This window comes from Macaca mulatta, chromosome 4 (genome assembly GCF_049350105.2).
Source record: "Macaca mulatta isolate MMU2019108-1 chromosome 4, T2T-MMU8v2.0, whole genome shotgun sequence".
Classification (NCBI taxonomy): domain Eukaryota; kingdom Metazoa; phylum Chordata; class Mammalia; order Primates; family Cercopithecidae; genus Macaca; species Macaca mulatta.
This window is the reverse complement of record NC_133409.1, coordinates 15,695,325-15,717,144: the sequence shown is the minus strand read 5'-3', so window position 1 is coordinate 15,717,144 and position 21,820 is coordinate 15,695,325. Positions and strand designations below refer to the sequence as shown.

Below are 21,820 nucleotides of genomic sequence, written 5' to 3'. Positions count from 1 at the left end.
CCTGGCTCCTGCACCCACTCATCTGCATGCTCTCCCTCCTGAGACCGGGTTGAGTGAGTGGAGTTCACCCCCTGCCAGCACCCGTGCACTCCAGTTCCAGCCTGTGAAGGGGTCAGGGAAATATCTTGTTTCACTATCAGAGTTGAGGAAGCTTTTAAATGATATTTGGGGCTAGATGTGATGGCACATGCCTGCAGGCCCAGCTGTTCAAGAGGATAAGGTGGGAAGATACCTTGAGCCCAGGTGTTCCAGTCCAATTTGCACAACATAGACCCTGTCTCTAAAAAACAAAACAAAAATTAAATGATACCTGGATCCTGTTGTCATTTTTTATTTAGTGGAAATGCAATGAAGAAAATGCAAAAAATCCCCACCTTTCATATATAATTTTTTCATGTGTAAAAGTTACGTGGATGATATGATCTAGGGGCAGTTCTGGTTGGAAAGAGCTAACAAATAGTTATAATGTACTAGTTATCTCTTCCCTTTTAGAAACATTGTTCAATGATTTTCAGAATTCAAAATATGTTTCCTAATTTTCCCCTCCTCCTCTCCCCTCCTCTTCTTCCCCTCCCTGCTGTCGAACCACAGGTTTAATCCACTTAAGTTCAGAGGATGTGTTCAATTGAGGCCCAGAATTTATCACTTTGAACATACCTAGACATTTCCATCTTTTTATGCAGTCTGAGGCCTGTGCTTATCACTAGTATTAGTACTTTCTTATTTCTATATTCTGCTCTTTTGTGTAAAGCAGAGGCAAAAATGCAAAGACAATTTTAAATAATGGCAAAACATTGTTTTCCAAGGCTCGTATTTCTGATGAATTGTAACAGCTAGCCGAAAGGCACTGAAAGGACACCATGCAGAAACGTGGAAAAGAGCCTCAGCTAAAGAGAGTGAAGACATCTCTGTATGAAAGTCTCATACTATGTATGCAGAAGTCAAAGACCACCCTCTGTTTTCACTCAGCTGTAAGAAAACGCTGTACTCTTCATCTTTCTGAACATTTGATTCAAATAAGTGCTTAGAAATCTCTGCATGCAGCATAGCTTCTCTCCGTAAATTGTCTGACAAGGAGATACAGCAGGTCTTTAATTTTGTCTCTGCTAAACAGGGCCTGATAAGGCCAAACCCTCAAAATCTTACTGTAACCATCATGCCAGCATTTTGCAGGCATTTAATATTGTTCTCTAGAGTTTTAGCCTTACTTAGTCCTTAAGATATAGAAACTTTGAGAACCTACACTTTAAAAAATTATTTCTAAGATTTTGATCCTTATACAAAAAAAACTAGCCGGGTGAGGTGGCGGGCACCTATAGTCCCAGCTACTCGGGAGGCTGAGGCAGGAGAATGGCATAAACCCGGGAGGCGGAGCTTGCAGTGAGGCGAGATCCAACCACTGCACTCCAGCCTGGGTGACAGAGCGAGACTCCATCTCAAAAAAAAAAAAAAGAAAAAAAAAAGATTTTGATCCTTAAGCCTCAGTTTACTCATCTGTAAAATGGGGAATACTGAGAAGTTATTTATGTGGTTATTGACCCTCAGTTCCACCAAAGTTCCTGAATGTAGCTCCAGAGTTGCTGAATATCTCCTCATTTCCTTCCTGCAGAAGCTTCCGTACATTCTTTCTTGATTCTGCCAGTAATCCAAAGATACCCTTTCTTTCACCTCTTTCTTCCCTGAGAACGCCTGTTGTCTCCCACTCTTCCTTGCCCCTTCAGCTTTACAAAGCAGAGATCTAGTGTAAATACGTGAAACATGCCTCCTGGTGTTAAAACAAAAAAGTAGGCTACGTTTCATCCTGTTTATATGTAAATATTACAAATATTTTTGCCCAGTCTTCATATTTAAAATAAGGAAGTTTTAAAAAAGCTTGATTAAATGAGATCACAATTAGCAACTGCTTCAAATGTACTTTTCATTCTTTCTTCTTGAATGAGATATTACTAAGACCGGCTTTGGAGGTAACAATTCCATGCTAGTCAAATGACTTAATAATTCGTTATTTTTTATTTGATTTATCAGTTAACATTCTGCTTAAAGAGGATTATGACAAGAAGTAGTATTTCTTTTAATATGACTTAATCATTCTAATTGCTTTTAAAATGCAGAGTTAGCAATCAAAAAGCAAAGTATGGCCTGGATATCTTCTAACCTGCTATTTTAGGTGATTTTGGACAATTGCAAATCTTCCCATACTGAAGAATCATACTAGTGTTCCTGCCAGTGACCTCTGGTTCCTAACAAGTTCCTTAAAGCTGAATCCTTGATAGTCTGTGGCTCAGCTGTTCATGTCTGCAGTCTGGAGGCCCTTGATGGTAGTGATGCCATCCATGCTCCTGTCTTGCTGCCTCTACACAGGCCTTGTGAAGGTCAGACACAATGTTTCTTACAGTGCTCTGGACATGGTGACACACACCTTACATGTGTGGGAAGGTAATATTGATGTCTTTTCTAGACATGGGCTATGATTTTTCTTTTTGGCATGACAGTTTTTTATCATCTGGGTTCATAGCCCTGTAGTTGGAGCTTTCAACAGAGTCCTGCACATCTATCTGTCGGTTTGAATTAATGCTCCACCAGTTATTCCATAGTTAGAGGGTACATACCAAGAATCCCTCTTCCAAGAGGGCCAGCTTTCAAGGCCCTGGTTTGACTCACAGTGACATTCAAAGTCTCTTAAGGTTAATTCAGGGACAGGGCTCATTTGATAATCACTGACCTAAGCATAAAATTTTAGTGGCCTGTGCTGACAAATACATGTATTAAGAAGACTGTTTACCAAACTAACTTCAAGGCCACTAGGAGGGTCTAATTAAGATACATCCCACATTGATAGCAATGGCAGGAACTAGTTGAGAACCAAAGGCTACAGACAGAGCCCCAGTACTTTGAGGCCTTTGGCTATTACTGAAGAATCAATTTAGGCATGCTATTTTATTAAATTAATTTTATTGAGGTGGAATTTATATACAGTAAGGTACACCCATTTTCATTACAAATTGATGAGTTTTGATAAATGTATACCTGGGTAATTAACACAACAGGTATTCTATTAGACTAGCAACATAGGCACCTTAGAAGAATAAGGGAATCTTGATTCATTTTACCAAGAGATTACATATGATAGTTATTTTGTGGGATTATATTCTCAACTAAGCACACATCAGGTAGAAGTCTTCTATAGGGAGGGCCATAATCAGTTAAGTACTGTTCATTTTCCCAGGGTGCTGTGGCTCTCACAACTCTGGCTTGGAATGCATCTCCGAGAGAACTAGGTCTTCATCTAGACCTGCTACTCTCCACACAGAGTGAACTTGGTCAAGTTGTAGGTCTTTCACTTCTCTGGCCTCTGTTTCTTCACCAGTAAAACAAGAGGACTCAGTCTGAGAATTTCTATCTCTGACATTCTTAATTTCTCATGATAATGAGACCAAATTATTTGATTTGGATGTGGGTATTCCAGACGTAAATAGAAAGCTACTCTCTACCAGTGTTGCTTCTCTAAGGATGAATTGTACTCGTTAATGAACAGGAATAAATCCGAATACCTTTGTAGCATTATTCCTGCCATGGATGTTAATGTGGAATATATCTTGATTATACTCACATAATGACCTTGAAGTTAGTTAGGTAAATAGCCTGCTACATACACTTATTTGTTTTGCATGGAACGTTGTATAATTGTTGCTTTTTATTGGCTCTTGTTAGAGAAAAGAAAGCCTTATCTGTGTTGTTCAGGCCGGTAACTGCTCCTGAAAGACAAAGAGATACATTGTGAACTGTTGGCAGTGCTGGGTTGGCAAGCATTGTTTACTGTGAATACTGAAGGTTGATTAACATGGGTGTTATAGTACAGATACTGTTAGACCAGTTTAAGCTAAAATGAAATTAATCATAGCATTTAATACTACAGGTTTCTCCTGATTTACAGATAGCCTACATCTAGTTGTAAATACATAATTTGAAACTGGAAAGGCATTTTCATTAGAAATAACATTTTAAACAGTAGTTAGAGTCTCTGAATAGAAAGACCTATTTAGCCTACAGTGTACCTAAAGTTATGACACTAATGTAATTATGGAACCTAATTGTTATTTTAACCATGTATTTATAACTGGATTTCTGTTGGGGGAAGTACTGGTTTACAGACTTAGAATATTTGCATTACAAACATATTTGGCTTCTTAACATGTACCAGACACTATGCTGGGGACTGGGAATACAGAGTTAATAAATACAATCCCTTTCCCCAATGAGTACATGGTGGGGAAGACTCAACAAACATAATCATAAAGCAACAAGGTTTACAAAAGAAATTATGAGGTACATGCAAGGATCAGCTAAGCATAAGGTACTGAGTACCTTGGACGATTCATACTGAGCTGAATAGGAAAGGATTCATAGAAATTGGTAAGGTGAAGAGAGGCGGGTCGGGGGAGCATCCCAGGCAGAGGAGTATGAATAAGGGCATAGAGAAGGAAGTACAAGCACTTTATATTACTGGGGCAAGGCAAGAAGTAGTAAAAGAAGAGGCAAGAGAAAGAGAACCAGATTATGGTGGATCTTAGTTGTCCTATTTAGAAGTGTGGATTTTTCCTGTGTCCAGTTTCCGGAGCTGGTCGGGTTTTTGTTAAAGATAGACCACTCAGACAGGGCTATGGAGAGTCGGTTTGAGGACTTAGGGATAGCAGCCTTATCAGGTGGTTGAAGTCAGCTGGTGGGGAAATAAAGAAGGCCTGAACTATGACAGAGGTGATCCGAATTGAGAGGAGGGGAGATAGTCGGCAAAAATGTACGATGTAAGTAGTCAGATCTGAGGATTGGTTAGATTTGAGGGAGAAAAGAGAGCGTCAGTGCAAGTTCAGACTTCTGCTGTTGTTGACTTTGTGACTGAGAAAGGATTAACCAAAAAAAGAGGCAGTTTTGACAGGGAAAAGTAAAAATCTAGTTTGGACAAGTTGAGTTTGAGGTGACTGTGGTGATGGTCAACATGCAGTCAACATATCTCTAAGATATATGGAAGGTTAGAGACCTAGAGGTGTAGATTTGGGGGCCATTAGCATATAGAGGATTTTTATTTTATTTATTTATTTTGAGACAGAGTCTTGCTCTATTGCCCAGGCTGGAGTGCAGTGGCACAAACTCGGCTCACCACAACCTCCGCCTCCTGGGTTCAAGCGATTCTCCTGCCTCAACCTCCCAAGTAGCTAGGACTACAGGCGCATGCCCGACTGACTTTTGTATTTTTGGTGGAGACAGGGTTTTACTATGTTGGCCAAGCTGGTCTTGAACTCCTGACTTCATGATCCACCCACCTCGGCCTCCCAAAGTGCTGGGATTACAGGTGTGAACCACCGCGTCCAGCCTATAGAGGATTTTTGAAACCCCAGAATAAAGTAAAATAATAACTTTTAAAAACCTTCATTCAAAGTGAGCTTGGCATGTTTTGAGGTATTTATTCTAGTTTCCTTCAACTTCTTTTCTTTTTTCTTTCTTTCTTTTTTTTTTTTTTTTTTTTCGAGACAGAGTTTTGCTCTTATTGCCCAGGGTGGAAAGCAATGGCGTGATCTTGGCTCACCATAACCTACACCTCCCAGGTTAAAGCGATTCTCCTGCCTTAGCTTCCCGTGTGACTGGGATTACAGGCATGCACCACCACGCACGGCTACTTTTTTGTATTTTTAATAGAGGCGGGGTTTCTCCATGTTGGTCAGGCTGGTCTCGAACTCCTGAACTCAGGTGATCTGCCCGCCTTGGCCTCCCAAAGTTCTGGGATTACAGGCACGAGCCACTGCACGCAGCCATCTTCTTTTCAAATTGGGAACTTGCCTGTCAGAGGACACTCATACCTTACCCCATAGCTGGATAGATTATGAGTACAAACCATTGGCAATTTAGCGCATTCACTTAATTGTTTACTCATTCCACAAATATGTATTAAACACAGTGTGTACCTAGTTCTTGGCAGACATATAAAGTTGTGACAGAATGATTCTCCCTGCCCTCTAGGAAGTTGCAGTCACAATGATCAGATTCTCTATATTTTAAATCACCTACTGTCTAATCAATGAAGTTGTTTTAAGGGGTAAGCAGTTATGATAGACTAATGCTATTAGCCAATAACTGTTTGCTTAAGAAAAAAAGAAGAAACAGGCATAGATTTTACTTTCAGGTAATTCTTTGCCCTATTTGTTACAGTGCAGAATCTTATTTGTTCAGGGCAAACAATGAAGAACAGTGTAAAGAAAGGAGCATGAACTGAGGGTTTTTTCCTGGGAATGTACGTTTGTATCAAATGTGAGGAAAGTTGTGTCACCACTAACAATATTTAAATAAAAATACGGTTGTAGCCATTAATATCAAGCCTGCAGTGTTCATTGTTTCAGAAACTAGTCCGATTGATATTCTGATTGTCTCTGTTCCTATTATTCAGGATTGTAGACAATTGTGTTTGTCTTTTTCTCTCTTTATTGGTACTGATAAGAGTCATATTATGAGTTTCATATTTTTGTCCCAAATGTCCTGGGGTGGGAGAAAGCAAGTGTAGTAGAAAGATTGTATATCTTTAGGCTGTGCTACTCATAATGTGCCAATTAACTGAAATATATTTAACCCTGTGAAAAAATTGATTCTATAGAAGGAAAAAGCAAATCTGAAGTACATGTAAAGTATAATGAATATAAATTCAAGCATTAACTAAATTCTGCTAAAATGCAGACATTTCGGGAATAGCTTCTGAGTAATCATGTTACTTACCACATTATTTCCCTGACTTTTGCCTTTAAAATACAATTTAACTAAAATGAACCCTGGGCATTGGTTTCTCTATCTGATTTTATTGCCAGTAACTTAAATGTGAGGCATCCAACTCTTGCCATTTCTGCTGTTTCTATGGTAACCAAAGTGTGCAAACCCAGCAGTATCGCTTTCTTTCACAGCTGGCATTTTGTGTTCACAGTAAGAAGAGGAGTTTCAGTAAAGCATAGTCTGTGTTAATTGGGATGTAACTAGGTCAGAACAATTTTGGTATCCTTTCTTCATCCTTTTAGGTTTTTTGTGTGGGTGAAGGTGTGTATGCATGAACTGTAGTTTTCTTTCTTTTTTTAAAAAAAAAAATGTGTACTTTCACTAAAATTAATCACTGTTAGTCTTTTGAAAATTAAGCATAACATCTGCAAACACAACTTAGTATAGAATCTTGAGGATTGGATGGAGTTGCCCTGAGACTTGACCCATAGCCTTGTATACCCTTGAATATTTCCATTAAGAAAGATGAAATGATGGATATGAAAATTCTTTGAAAAATTAAACACACTTTGATGGTGATTATTTGTTCATTTGTATTTTAAAACATCAAGTTTCATATTTTGAAACATCAAGTATCTTGAGACCTTAACATTTATTTACTTGTTCTAAAGGGAACAGGCAATCCCAGTAAAGAAATGCACATTTAAAAATGACTTCCCTCTGCAATTCCAGGTCTTAACTTGACTACAGGAGCCCTTCTCTGTGGTTACTGCCCAAGCTCTAGGTTCGGTTCTCAAACTACAAAAGAGCTCATAAGCTACTACTCCCCTAAATGATGTCACTGCCTCTGCCCTCATCTCAGACTTTACATGGAGAGTCCACACTTAGAGCTTCCATAGGCTTCAAGTATGTTAAATCAAAGGTATTCTCTACTAACTTCAATACTAGAAAAGAGATATTCCTCTTTTCTCTCTCTTTGTGTCTTTATTCCATTGTGTTACTCATATTCTCTGTTTCGACAGAGTGACCGTAAGAACTTCTATCAAGAGATAGCTGAGTGATCTAAAACCACCTCCTGTACTACTTGCATTCAGCAGCTTATAATCTATGTTCATTTCTTACATGAAGCAATTTTTGCTCTCAGATCTCATACTTCATAGTGTTTTTATCTCACTATCTTTATTTTTAAAGGGTTTAAGCTCAAACTTAAGGAATGAAAAATAATTTAAAAAAAGATAGCTTATTTGATCATTTTACAATTAAAAAAATTGTTATGTCCCCCAGAGATCCCATTCTCATTAAGGCTTTCAAAAGTGTCCTCTAAATCTTCCTTTACCTTTTCCCCGTTTATTTGGATCTCATTTACTGTGTCTGACTTCTGTAAATGCACAGAAATTATTTTTCGGAATCACTTATGACCCAGTTGTCCATTCCAAAGGCCTCTTCTCAGCTTTCATTATGTTGCACCTGATGGCTACTTCTTCCTTTTTAGGTTCTCTTAGCTTCGAGAACCCTGTGCTGTCTAGATTTTCTTACCTTTGTTTTGTTTTTTATCTTATTTATTTTATTTTTTATGTTTTTGGTTTTCTTACCTTTGATGTTCCTTCACAGGATCTTTCTCTTTTTTTTCTTTATTTGTTTTTTGTTGTTGTTGTTTGTTGGTTTGTTTTTTGAGACAGGATCTCGCTCTGTTCCAGGCTGGAGTGCAGTGGCATGATCTCAGCTCACTGCAACCTCCACGTCCCAGGTTCAAGCAATTCTCCCTTCACAGAATCTTTCACTGACTCTTGTTCCTCCAACCTCCCTTTATTCTCTTTTGCTTCCTTCTTTTATTTATTTATTATTTCTTTCTTAGACTGAAGAAGCTAAGAAATGCTAAATAAACTAAAACTGTAGTTAAAAATCTTTCTGAGAAAACATCAACCCCAGATGATCTTAGAGGCAGGTTCTCAAAATTTTCAACTGATTGTTTTGATATTATTCAAACATTGTCAAATAATAGAGAAAGGGGGAATGCTCCAAACATATTCTAGAAAGCCAGTATAATCTTGATAGCAAAACCAGACAAAGTATGAAAAAGAAAAATTTCAGGCCAACCTCACCTGTGAGTGTAGTTGTAAAAATATTAAACAAAATACTAGTAAACCAAATCCAGGAATACGCGTGTATTTTTTTTAGAGATAGGGTTTTCGCCATGTTGCCCAGGCTGGTTTCAAACTCCTGAGCACAAGCGATCTGCCCTTCTCGGCCTCCCATAGTACTGGGATTACAGACTTGTGCCATCGTGCCTGGCCTATTTTTATTATATGTTTTAAAATGCCATTTCTCTAATTATAAGCAATACCAAAATAGACAAAATCAAACATTATAGAAATATTTAGTGTACTAGAAGTGATAATCTCTTCAAATCATCTGCCATCAGAAATTGGGCAGAAGGAAAGATAGAGAGAGAGAGAGAGAGAGAGAGAGAGAGAGAGAGAGAGATAGATGATAGACGGATAGATAGTACATCTATTTCAACTGTTTAAAAATTATGGGGAAGACAAGATAATATAACAAGTGATGCTAATCCTAGTCATGTAAAACCCGAAGTCTCTCCAAGTTGTGTGATTCTGTATAGCTGACAACCCCCCTCCCAACCCTTTGCCTGACCTCTCAATTTCTGGTCCTTACTCTCCTCTTCTCACATTGACCTCTTTGCTCTTTCTCTCATTAGCCAGTCTGTTAGCTCACCCAGGTTTTTCCTAACTGCTCTCAACACCATGACCTTGCCCTTGCCCTTGCCCTTGCCCTCCTGCAAACCTTGTAGCAGTAGCAGTCCTCCTCAACTGCCAAAGCAAAGGCCAGAAGGTGCTCAAGAACCTGCCCAATTCTGGTACTAAAATGACTTGGATGAAAACAGAACCATTTGAAACAGCAAGCAAGCCCTTCCTTGGGTTTCCTCTCTTTATAATTACCATCTCTGTATCGCTCTATTTTTCCTGACCCCTCCTATTCTTCTTAGTCTTGTCTCCAGTTCACCAGGTATCCCCTCTTTTGCTTCGGACCTTCCAGCTTGCTCCTCGCTCTGCCAGGACTGTCCTTCCCTTAGACACCCAGCTGACTCAGGTCTTATTCCAAATGTTACCTTCTCAAAGAGGCTTTCTCTGAAGAATCTAAAATAATGCTTAAATAATGCTGACGATTATACCCTCCCAACCTACTCCCAACAATGCCTGTCTCCATGCCTTGCTTTATTTTTTTTCTCTGTTATCTTCTTATTATATGATACATATACAAGAATATTTGGAATATTTATGGATGTTACAAAGCATAAAAATACAGTAAACTGTTGAGAACCTGTCACTTTACCCAGTAAGTGGAAGGTTACCAGTAGCAAGCTTATGTTTATGTTTCCCCCATTCTATCCTGCCTCCTCTGAAGAGGTAACATATATCTTGGATTTTGAATCTATTACTGTCTTCTACTTAAAGAGCTATCACATTTTTATAAGTGTCTAAACAGTATATTCTTTAGCTTTGTCTGGTTTTAAGCTTTATGAAATGGCATCCTGTTCTATATAGTCTTAAATCTTGCTTTTTTTTAACCCAACAAAATGCTTCTAAGATTTGAACATGTTTTTACATTTATTTGTAATTCAGTGATTTTTTTATTGCTATATTACAATTCATTGTGTGACTCTACCACAGTTTTAAAAAAAATTACAATCTGGCATTTTTAAAAATGACATTACTGATTCCAAGGCTATATACAGTTGTTCCTTTTGCAAGGTCATGCCAAATTGTTTTCCAAAGAAGTTGTACCAACAACTATTCTGCCACTAGCTATGTACCGGAATTCTGACTGACCTGCTTCCTATTCAGTACTCTAAATTTTGAACCCATCTAGTAGGTATAAAATGGTATCTCATTGTGATCTTAATTTATATTTCCCTCATTATTGATGAGGTTGAACATCTTTTTATATGTGTATTGGTTAAACCTGTCTGTGCTTTAGTTAAAGGCCTGTTCAGACATTTTACCCGTTTTTCTATTTTGTCGTTTTTCATATTGACTTGTAGGAGTTCTTTATTTTGGATACTGAATCTTTGTTGCTTATATGTGTTGTGTATATTTCTGCCAGTTTGTGCTTTGTCATTTATTCGCTTTATCTTTTGATAATTGGAAGTTATTTTAATATAGCCAAATTTATCGGTCTTTTCTTTTATGATTAGGGGTTTTTTTTGTATCTTGTTTTAAGAAATTCTTCCCTAACTTAGGATCAAAAAGATGTTCTATATTTTTCTCCAGAAGTTTTAAAGTTTTGCTTTTCACATCTGCCTAAAATTGATGTGTTTATGGTATGAAGTGAAGATTCATTTAATTGATTTTTTTCCACATTTGAATTACTTGTACCAACACCATTTATTGAACAGATCCTCCTTTCTCTGCTGATCTCAGGTTTCCCTTCTCTTGGTATCATGATTCCATTGAGGGTCTCCGCTCTATCCCACTGATCAATTTGTTCCATAGGAGCAAAATCCCTGATGGGATTTTGATTGAAATTACTATAAATGGAATTTACAGATAAGTATGGGGACAATCGATTTTTTTTTTTCTGTATTGAATCTTCTTATCTATATACATGGGTTAATTTATTTAAGACTTTTAAAATGTCATTTAAGATTAGGTTTCGGCCAGGCACGGAGGCCCACGCATGTAATCACAGCACTTTGAGAGGCCAAGGGGATCACGAGGTTAGGAGTTCAAGACCAGCCTGACCAACATGGTGAAACCCCATCTCTACTAAAAATACAAAAATTAGCCAGGTGTGGTGGCATGCGCCTGTAATCCCAGCTACTCAGAAGGCTGAGGCAGGAGAATCGCTTGAACCTGGAAGGCAGAGGTTGCAGTCAGCCAAGATAACGCCACTGCACTCCAGCCTGGGCGACAGCAAGACTCCGTCTCAAAATAAAAAGATAAGGTTCCATGGTGTTCTGCATACCAGTCTTGTACATTCTTTGATATATTTATTCCTAGGCATTGTATGGTTTTTCTTGCTATAGAAGTGTTACCTTTGAAAAATTATATTCCCTAGCTCTTTTTTTCCTGGTATATAGAAATACAATTGACTCTTTCATTTTATTCAGTTAGCCAGACAGCTTGCTAAGCTCTGTCACTATTGCCAACAATTTGTCTGTAAATACTTCGGTTTTCTATGTAGATAATTATAGCATCTGCAAATAACAATACTTTTGTTTCTGCAGTCTATATGCCTTTAATTATTGTTTTATAGTACCAGGTTTATATTACAATGTTGATTTTAGAAGTGGTGATGGTAGGCATTCTTGTATTATTTCTGATTTTAAAGGAAATGCTTCTAATGTTTCCTTCTTAATTTTTTGGTGTGTGCCTGTTGTCAGGTTAAGGTAGATTTTTTCTAGCCTAACTTGCTGAAAATTTATCATGAATGGGTGTTAAATTCTATCACCTGTTTTTTTCCCCCAAGCATCTATCAAGATGATTTTATCATTTTCTTCTTTAGTCTGTTCATATGGTGATAAACTTACATAGATTTTCTCATATTAAGCCATTTGGATGGATTTCGTTTACTAATATTTTGTTAAATATTTTTACAGCTATATGCATGAGTAAGGTTGGCCTGAAGTTTTTCTTTTTCATTCTTTGGTTTTGCTACCAACATTATATTGACCTTCTAGAGTATGTTTGGAGCATTTCATCTTTTTCTGTTATGTGACAGTGTTTGAATCATATTGAAACAATCCGTTTGTTGAAAATTTTGAGAACTTGCCTTTAAAATCATCTGTGGTTGGTGTTCTCAGAAAGATTTTTAACTACAGTTTTAGTTTATTTAGCATTTCTTAGTTTCTTCAGTTTTTGTAATTCATTGTGAATCAATTTGTAGGTTACATTTTTGACTTTATTTACATTTTCAAATTAATAAAGTTATTCATGGGATTTTTAAATTTTTCTATTCTCTACTGGATCTAATATGGTTTATTTGCACTTTTTCTCTTCTTGCTCCAGTTGTCCCAAAGGCTTCGTAACTCTCTCTGGTTCATGGATTTCTCCCTTTTATCTTACCCCCCCCTCCCGCCCCGTCCCCACCCCTCTTCACCTCCTTTGTAGTTCTAAAACACCAGAGGAAGGAGGGGCTTGGGTTTCGCTGGTTCTGCTTAGAAACATCATGGCTTTATATTCCATTGTTGGGGGGAAGGAGTGCGCGGAGGTCCCAGCCCACGAGGGCGACTTTGGTGATGTTCCTGGTCTCTTGCTGCATAGACGAGGCTGGGGTGCAAGGAGAGAGACGCCGTCGCACGCTTCGAGGTTACTGGCCAGCCAGACCCGAGCCGGACGGTGCGCTACCTCGTGTCACCACCAGGGGGCGATTGTTCCCTCTGGCTTTTCCTTTGGGGGTCTTAGAGGGGAGTGCAGGGGTAGGGAGGCAAGAGGGTGTAGACAACACAGAAATAGTGTGGGGTCGCGGTGGGTGAAGCAAGATCGTGAAGGCCTGGGGCCATAGGCGGAGACCTTCCTCTGTCTCTGTGGGGAGTCCTTGCGGCCACGAGAATTTCAGGATCCTGGGTTCCCCCTAGAAGACTGGAGGGTGGCGGTCACACGGACCGAGGCAACAGTTACAGCGGCGGGAGATTTTCCTTCTTTCACCTGCCAGGGAGCTCTTCTTACCACTTGAGAGGACCAGGAAACACTGCTGCCTTCCAAGGTTTGCGCGCCACCCTGCGATGGGTCAGACGCCAGAACTCACCTATGCGCAGTGGAACGGGAGAGGCAGCCGAGGTGGGTTAACTGCATCGATAGGGACGGCTCTGAGCCCCTGTCCCTAAGCCCAGAAATGGACGAGTTTCCAGAAATTCCCAGAGGGGTATATAGCAAAGCCAAAGGGAAAAGGGAGTAGTAAAACTAACTTTGTCTTTCCCGAATCCCCGCTCCCCGCCCCCTCCGCCGTTGGCCCGGGTGCCTCCCTGCAGGCGGCCGTACTCAGCACGACTTCAGCACCTTCAGTGACAGGTGGAGGCGCACGTCGGTTTCCCAGGGCACCACGCTGGCACGGAACCAGCTGGGCTCCGCCTTTTGGGCTTCCTGGATGAGGCGGTGCATGGGGTCGCCGCGGCGCGGGAAGGCCACGTCGCCGCCCGCTAGCAGCCCCATGGGGCAGAAGTCGTTGGCGCTGTCGCTCCTGTGGAAGAGGCGCTCGAAGTGCACGCCGTCGTGGGCCCGCTCACGCAGGTAGTCGCTGAGCACCTTGTGCTTGCACATGTTGGCGGGGCAGCGCGCGCAACTGTGTGTGTGGAACGGCCGCAGAGCCAGTTGTCCCCGCGGGTCAGACCCCGACTAGTTGCCGAGGATGGGGCGGAACAGGCTGTGGTGGCCGGTGGCGCCCAGCGCGCTCTCCATGCCAAAGGTGTTGGCATCAGAGATGAGAATCACTTCGAAGCAGGTGCCCTGCTTAGCCACAAACTACAGCGGTCGCCCATGCCTGGCGACAAAGGGATGGCTTCGTAGATGGCGCGCAGGTCCCGCGACCGCGCACCTTGCTTGCCCAGGTACTTGAAGACACGCTGCAAGTACTCGTAGAAGCTCATCGCGGTAGGTGGCTCGCAGGCTGTCCTGCAGCTGCTGGCCTGGCACGGTTCGCACGATTGAGTCGTCACTCTTTTTGTCCACGGTAGTCTCGTCGAAGTCGAAGGTCAGGAGGAAGCGCGGCCCGCCACGCGCAGCCATCCCGCGGTCCCTAGATAGACACTGGAGGCCAGAAACGGGAAAACAGCTGCTCAGTGTCCATGCATCACCGTGGGCACCACCTGTAGGGACTCTGTTGGCCTCCAACCATCGTCAAGAGTTCGGGAATTGGAGGGGACGCAGTGTCTTATCCACCCCCGGATTTCTGGGCTCTGGCTCACGAGTCCCTCCAGTACCGAGGGACCACGGACGATGTGCGTCTGAACCGACCCCTCACTTGCCGCCGCCCCGCAATCCTACCCTTTATCTTTCTACTTCTACTTTCTTTTGGTTTATTCTGTTGAACTTTTCTCTCTTTCTCTATTTTTTAAACTTCTTGAGCACATAACTTATTATTCTCAGCCTTTCTCTCTTACTAACATAAATATTTAAGGCTATACATTTTCCTTGTAAGTACTGTATTAGATGCCTTCTACAAAGTTTTGGTAGATAGTATTTTCATTATTTCAGTTCTGAGCATTTTAAACTTTTTATGGCTTCTCCTTTTACTCTGAATAATTTAGAAATATTTAAAAATTTTCAAATATATAGAGTTTTACATTTATAGTTTTGTAATTGACTTTCACCTTAATTGTATTGTGGTCTGAGAACATCGTCTGTTTGATAAAAAAAAATTCTTGAAATTTCTTGAGAGCTGCTAGTATATGATCAGTATTTGTAAATGTTCCATGTGTGCTTGAGAAAAATGTGTACTCTCTAATTATTGGGTAGAAAGTTGTATATATGCTCTCTAGGTCATCCTAGTTAATTGTGTCCTTTGGATAGTCTGTATTTTACTAATCTTTTGTCTGTTTGACATATGAATAATTGAGAAAAGTATGTTATCATTGGCCTTTTTACTCCCTGAAGTTATATTAATTTTTGCTTCACATTATTATTATTATTATTATTTTGAGACCGAGTCTCGCTCTGTGGCCCAGGCTGGAGTGCAGTGGCTCGATCTCTGCTCACTGCAAGCTCCGCCTCCCGGGTTCACGCCCTTCTCCTGCCTCAGCCTCCCGAGTAGCTGGGACTAGAGGCGCCCGCCGCCTCGCCCGGCTAGTTTTTTGTATTTTTTTAGTAGAGACAGGGTTTCACCGTGTTAGCCAGGATGGTCTCGATCTCCTGACCTCGTGATCTACCCGTCTTGGCCTCCCAAAGTGCTGGGATTACAGGCTTGAGCCACCGCGCCCGGCCCACATTATATTTTTTAAGTACGTAACAGGTTTAGGATTTAATGCCTCTTCTTGGTGGGTGAATTGAACTTTGTATCCTTATATAGTGACCATCTCTAGCCTTGTTTTTTTTTTTTGTTTTTTTTTTTGAAATTTTTAAATTTTTACAGGCACATAGTAGATTTCTACCCTTTATCTTCCCCTGCCCCCCACCCCCCTTCACCTCCTTTGTAGTTGTAAAACACCAGAGGAAGGAGGGGCTTGGGTTTCGCTGGTTCTGCTTAGAAACATCATGGCTTTCTGTTCCATTGTTGGGGGGAGGGAGTGCGCGGAGGTCCCAGCCCGGGAGGGACTGGGTGTATAGTAGATGTGTATATTTATGGGTTACATGAGATATTTTGATAAAGGCATGCAATGTGTAATAATCACAAGAGGGTAAATGGGGTATCCATCACCTCAAGCATTTATCCTTTGTGTTACAAACAATCCAATTCTACTCTTTTAGGTATCTTTAAAAGTACAATTTAATTAGTATTGACTGTAGTCACCCTGTTGTGCTATCAAATACTACTAATTTATTCTTTCTATTTTTTGTGCCCATTACAGCCCCAGTTCCTCCTCCCTCCTGCTCCTCCTACCCTTCCCAGCCTCTGGTAACCATATTTCTACTCTCTGTCTCCATAAAGTCAATTTTTAAAAATTTTTCTTTCTTTCTTTTTTTTTTTTTTTTTGAGATGAAGTCTCGCTCTGTCACCCAGGCTGGAGTGCAGTGGCCTGATCTTAGCTCACTGCAACCTCTGCCTCCCGGGTTAAAGCAATTCTCCTGCCTCAGCCTCCCGAGTAGCTGGGACTACAGGCGCAGGCCATCATGCCTGGCTAATTTTTGTATTTTTAGTAGAGACAGGGTTTCACCATGTTGGCCAGGCTGATCTCAAACTCCTGACCTCGTGATCTACCCGCCTTGGCCTCCCAAAGTGCTGGGATTACAGGCGTGAGCCACCATGCCTGGCCAATTGTTTTAATTAAAAAAAATTTTTTTTTTAGAGATGGAGTCTCACTGTGTTGCCCAGGCTGGTCTTGAAATCCTGAGTTCAAGTGATCCTCCTGCCTCAGCTTTGCAAAGTGCTGGGATCACTGTCCTGTCTTGGCTTTGCCTATAGAATAAATTCCAATTTCTTTAATGTGGTATTTTATTCCCAAAATAGTTTTCCAATTGCATTTCTACACCAAACATTCACTGTGCTTGTCACATCAAAATATATATAAACTTTCAATATGCCATGTCTGTGTATTTATGTGACTGTGTCCTTACCTGTAGGGTTCCATGAGCCTGAAAACTTTTTTGTTGTTGTTGTTGTTTATGATTATCAAAATCTTAGTTATCCTTAGGTATAAACCCAAAATCTTAGTACCCCTTTTTTATTTATTGAGCCACTTCACCCAGCCAGTTGTTTTAATTTTTAGCTCCCACAAATAAGTGAGAGCATACAAAGTTTGTCTTTCTGTGCCTGGTTTATTTCATATAACGTAATGATCTCCAGTTCTATCCTAATAATGTTTTTGTCTTAAAAGCTATTTTGTCTGATGTTACCATAGTTGACCCAGCTTTCCTTTGGCAGTTTGCCTAATATATCTTTTAACATCCTTTTACTTTCAGCTTTTATGGTTCTTACCTTTAGGTGGACCTCTTGTAAATAGCATGGATTTTGTTTTTAATCCAATATGGAAATACCTGTGTCTTTTAGCTGGAAAATGTAATGTTTTACTCATCAGGCCTAAGTTGGTAAGTGTTTCCTCCAGAAAGGGTTTGCTTTGGCTTCTACTGGTAGCATCTAGGTTTCCTTTAGTGCCCTTGAAGGTCTTGGTGATTGTGGGGTAGCAGGCTCAGCTTCCTTACCTTAATGGTGGCCCTGGCCCAAGGCTCAGTGTCCTTGCTGCAGTGCATTATTGGCAGCTGCTCTCAGGCCTACCTTGCCTTTCCCTAACTCTCCAGCCACAAGGATACCTTATTTGGAGTGAGGGTAAAGTTTGTTATCTCTTGTGCGATCCAGGATGCTTCAAGGAATATTTCCTTTCTTTTCCTTTTCCTCTCCTTTCCCTTTCCTCTGCTGTCTCTCTCTCCCTCTTCCCCCTTTCCTTCTCCCTTTTCCTCCTCTCCCCTCCTTTCCCCTTCCTGCCCCCTCCCCTCCTCTCCTATCAAAGACAGGGTTTCTCCTAGCCTGGCCTCGAACTCCTGGGCTCAGGCAATCCTCCCACCTCAGCTTCTGGAGTAACTGGGATTCCAGGTGTAGACCACCATGCCTGGTTTGTTTCTTATATAGCATATAGCTATTCTGTTAAGGGCAGGGTCCATCAGAGCACCTAGTCAGCCATAATAACAGATGTGACAATCTTTTGTATTCGCTTTTTGTTTTCTTTTCCACGGTACTTATCCGTATATGATATGTTGTATACTTTGTATACTTATTTATTTATTGTCTTTCTCTTCTCACTAGACTGTAAGCTCCATGAGGGCAAAAATTTTTCCTGTTTTTGTTTTCTGCTGCTTCTGTAGCATCTAAATCACTGCCTGTTACTTAGTTTGTGATCAAACAATATTTGTTGAATGAATGAGGATTGAGAAGATGGTGTGAAAAGGCAATACCAAGTCTTGAACTCTTTTTTCTTTTTTTGAGACAGAGTCTCACTCTTGTCGCCTACGCTGGAATGCAGCGGTGCAATCTCGGCTCACTGCAACCTCCGCTTCCCAGGTTCAAGTGATTCTCCTGCCTCAGCCTCCTGAGTAACTGGGATTACAGGCGTACACCACCATGCCCGGCTAATTTTTGTATTTTTAGTAGAGACGAGGTTTTACCATGTCGGTCAGGCTGGTCTCGAACTCCTGACTTCATGATCCACCCACCTCAGCCTCCCAAAGTGCTGGGATTACAGGCATGAGCCACTGTGCCCAGCCAAGTCTTGAACCCTTACCTTGAAATTCTTTTGTATGTTCCTTTATGACCATTTTCACAAGTTAGGGTGCCCTTACTTTTCCCTAAACTATTTTAGCCACTTCAAACTGGTCTCTCTGTCTCTATTTTGTCGTCCATCCATCCTTTCCAATCATCCTTCATATGGCTATCAGACTTTCTTCCTAAATATAGATATGATTATCTCACTGTCCTGTCTTGGCTTGCCTATAGAATAAATTCTAATTTTTTTATTTTTATTTATTTATTTGTTTATTTATTTTTGAGACAGAATTTTGCTCTTGTTGCCCAGGCTGGAGTGCAATGGTATGATCTTGACTCACTGCAACCTCTGCCTCCTGGGTTCAAGCAATTCTCCTGCCTTAGCCTCCCAAGTAGCTGGGATTACAGGTGTGTACCACCATGCCCGGCTAAATTTTTTTATATTTTTAGTAGAGATGGGGTTTCACCATGTTGTTCAGGCTGGTCTCAAACTCCTGATCTCAAGTGATCCACCCGCCTCGGCCTCCTAAAGTGCTGGGATTATAGGCGTGAGCCACTGTGCCCGGCCTCTAATTTCCTTAATCTGGTATTTTATTCCCAATATAGTTTTCCAGTTGCATTTCTACACCAAACATTCACTGCTCTTGTCACATCAAAATATGTATAGGCTCTTAATATGCCATGTCTGTGTTTTTATGTCCTTACCTGTGGGGTTCCATGAGCCTGAAAAGTTTTTTTTGTTGTTTATGCTTATCCAAATCTTAGTTATCCTCACTTAAAGTCATCCACAGTCATCTTCCTAAAGACTGTACTGATGTTCAGTGAAACGAATCATTCATTCCATGCAGTTTTTCTTTCTATATTGTCACTTTTCATAATCTGCCCTCTGCCTCCTCTCTTCTCCTTTCTTTTCTTCTTGTTGGAGTCTACTCTATTGCCCAGGCTAGAGTACAGTGGCGCAATCTCAGCTCACCTCAACATCCACCTCCAGGGTTCAAGCAATTCTCCTGCCTCAGCCTCCCGAGTAGCTGGGACTACAGGCACACACCACCATGCCCAGCTAATTTTTGCATTTTTAGTAGAAATGGGGTTTCACCATGTTGACCAGGTCGGTCTTGAACTCCTGACCTCAGGTGATCCACATGCTTCTGCCTTCCAAAGTGCCTGGGATTACAAGTGTGAGCCACTGTGCCCAGCCTCTGCCTTGTAGTCTTCAAAGCTGTCTGTCTTTTCCTCCTGGATTTAAGCGCCTTAAAGTTAAGAACTTCATGTTTTATTTCTTGTTGTTTCCTAAAGGCCTGAAGTACAACACTTTATACATAATGGACCTTTGATAAATAGTTTTTTCTTTCTAGTAGGGTGAACCAATCTCATCTCATGTTTTCAGGTATCACACTCCAGTGATAATAACTTTCAAATCCAAATCTTCCTCTTCTCATTCCTCTGGCTAGTATGACTTAGGCATCTCACATTTCTCAAACTCTTTCATTTTATTTATTATTTTTTGAGACGGGGTCTCACTTTGTTGCCCAGGCTTGAGTGCAATGGCACGATCACAACTCACTGTAGCCTCAACCTCCTGGGCTCAAGCAGTCCTCTCACCTCAGCCTCCCAAGTAGCTGGGACCACAGGCATGTGCCACCATGCCTGGATAATTTTTGTCTCTCCATGTTGCCTAGGCTGGTCTTAAACTCCTGGGCTTAAACGATCCTCCCGCTTCGACTTCCCAAAGTACTGGGATTACAGGTTTGAGCTACCATGCCTAACCATTTTTCAAGCTCAATATGTTGTCTCCTCTTTATTGTTCCTTATTTTTAAACCATTTCCTCTTACAACTTTTCTATGTCCATAAGAGGCACCATTATTCTTCCAGTCACATAAACTTAAAACCTTGGTAAAATCTTTACCACCCTTTTTCTTACTCTTTTAACTTAAGCCAGTCACAAAGTCCTGTTAATTTTCTCCTCTAAGATGCTTCTCAGCTCCATACCTCCCTCGCCATTTCTGCTGACAAGACATTGGACAGAGCTCTTACCACCCCACACCCAGTTCCACTTCCTCCTCCTCTCCTGTAAACTGACTGACTGTAATATAATGGTCCAATTACTTCACTTGGCATTTTAGACTATCCAGAGTCTAGGTTCATCCTACTACTCTTAACGTGAGCCCTTTTCAGAATAAAATTTTTTTTTTTTTTTTTTTTTTTTTTTTTTGGTGACAGGGTCTTGCTCTGTTACCCAGGCTGGAGTGCAGTGGCGTAATCATGGCTCATGGTAGTACCCTGGTAGCCTCAATCTCCTGGACTCAAGCAATCTTTCCACCTCAGCCTCCTGAGTAGCTGGGATTCCAGGTGCATGCCACCACACTAGGCTGTTTTTAAAAATTATTTGTAGAAACAGAATCTCACTATTTTGTGTTTTGCCCAGGCTGGCCTTGAACTCCTAGACTCAGGTGATCCTCCTGCCTCGGCCTCCCAAAGTCCTGGGATAACAGGTGTGAGCCACTGCACCTGGCTGAAGTCAGACTTCTGTGTCTTATGCATACCTGGTCATATCCTTTTTCCACTCCTTGTGGTGTCCTTGCCCTTCCTCTGCTGTGCCATGATGGTTCCTGTTCATTTTCATATCCGTCTAATGGACACCATTCCCACTTCCATTCCCAATGAACATTTCCCTTAATGGAATCTTTAATTCATCACTTCCTCCTTTGAATTAGTTTTTTTAGTGCTTTTTGTTTTCATTGAAACATTTTTAACAATCAGCAAATTGAAAGGGATCTTTAAAGTAATTCAGCTTAATCTTGAACCCAAGACCTCAGTCTTCTCTGTAACTCATACGTGGCACTAGCTTCTAATATTATACAATGCTTCTTAGTTTTCTTTCTACTTACGTAGTAAGCATCTGGAGGTTAGGAACTTGGTTTTTACTGTGCTTTTGTTTTCCCTCTTAAAGCTTGGCATGGTTCTTTATCCTTAGAAGAAACTAAAAATACATTTGTTGATTGAATAAATGAATCCAATAAGTTAAAAACACATACATTTTCCTCCGAAGACTTTACAAAGGAGACTCACTCTCTCCCCCTTCCAAAGCCTGTCTCAACAGTTTCTCTGTTTCCAAGTGTCTATAGATGAGGGTGACTGAAAATATGGTAGATACATTTGCGGCCCACTCTTTTCTTTTTATAGTTCTGTATTAGTCTTGGTTTT

General features: G+C 40.9%; 1 protein-coding gene and 1 pseudogene across 6 annotated transcripts in view; one reads left to right on the top strand and one right to left on the bottom strand.

The window, feature by feature from the left end:
• The window catches only part of CDK19 (cyclin dependent kinase 19), a 217,950-nt gene that overhangs the window by 160,811 nt on the left and 35,319 nt on the right, over positions 1–21,820 (top strand). For 3 of the 6 annotated variants that reach the window (XM_077999285.1, XM_077999284.1, XM_077999286.1), the window contains one exon: positions 17,322–17,447. The exons of the other annotated variants lie outside the window; for them this stretch is intronic. In XM_077999285.1, the coding sequence (XP_077855411.1) occupies positions 17,322–17,447 (126 nt within the window). The remainder of the gene's footprint in view (positions 1–17,321; positions 17,448–21,820) is intronic. 6 annotated transcript variants of the gene reach the window in all.
• LOC114677417 (phosphoethanolamine/phosphocholine phosphatase pseudogene) lies at positions 13,606–16,990 on the bottom strand (annotated as a pseudogene).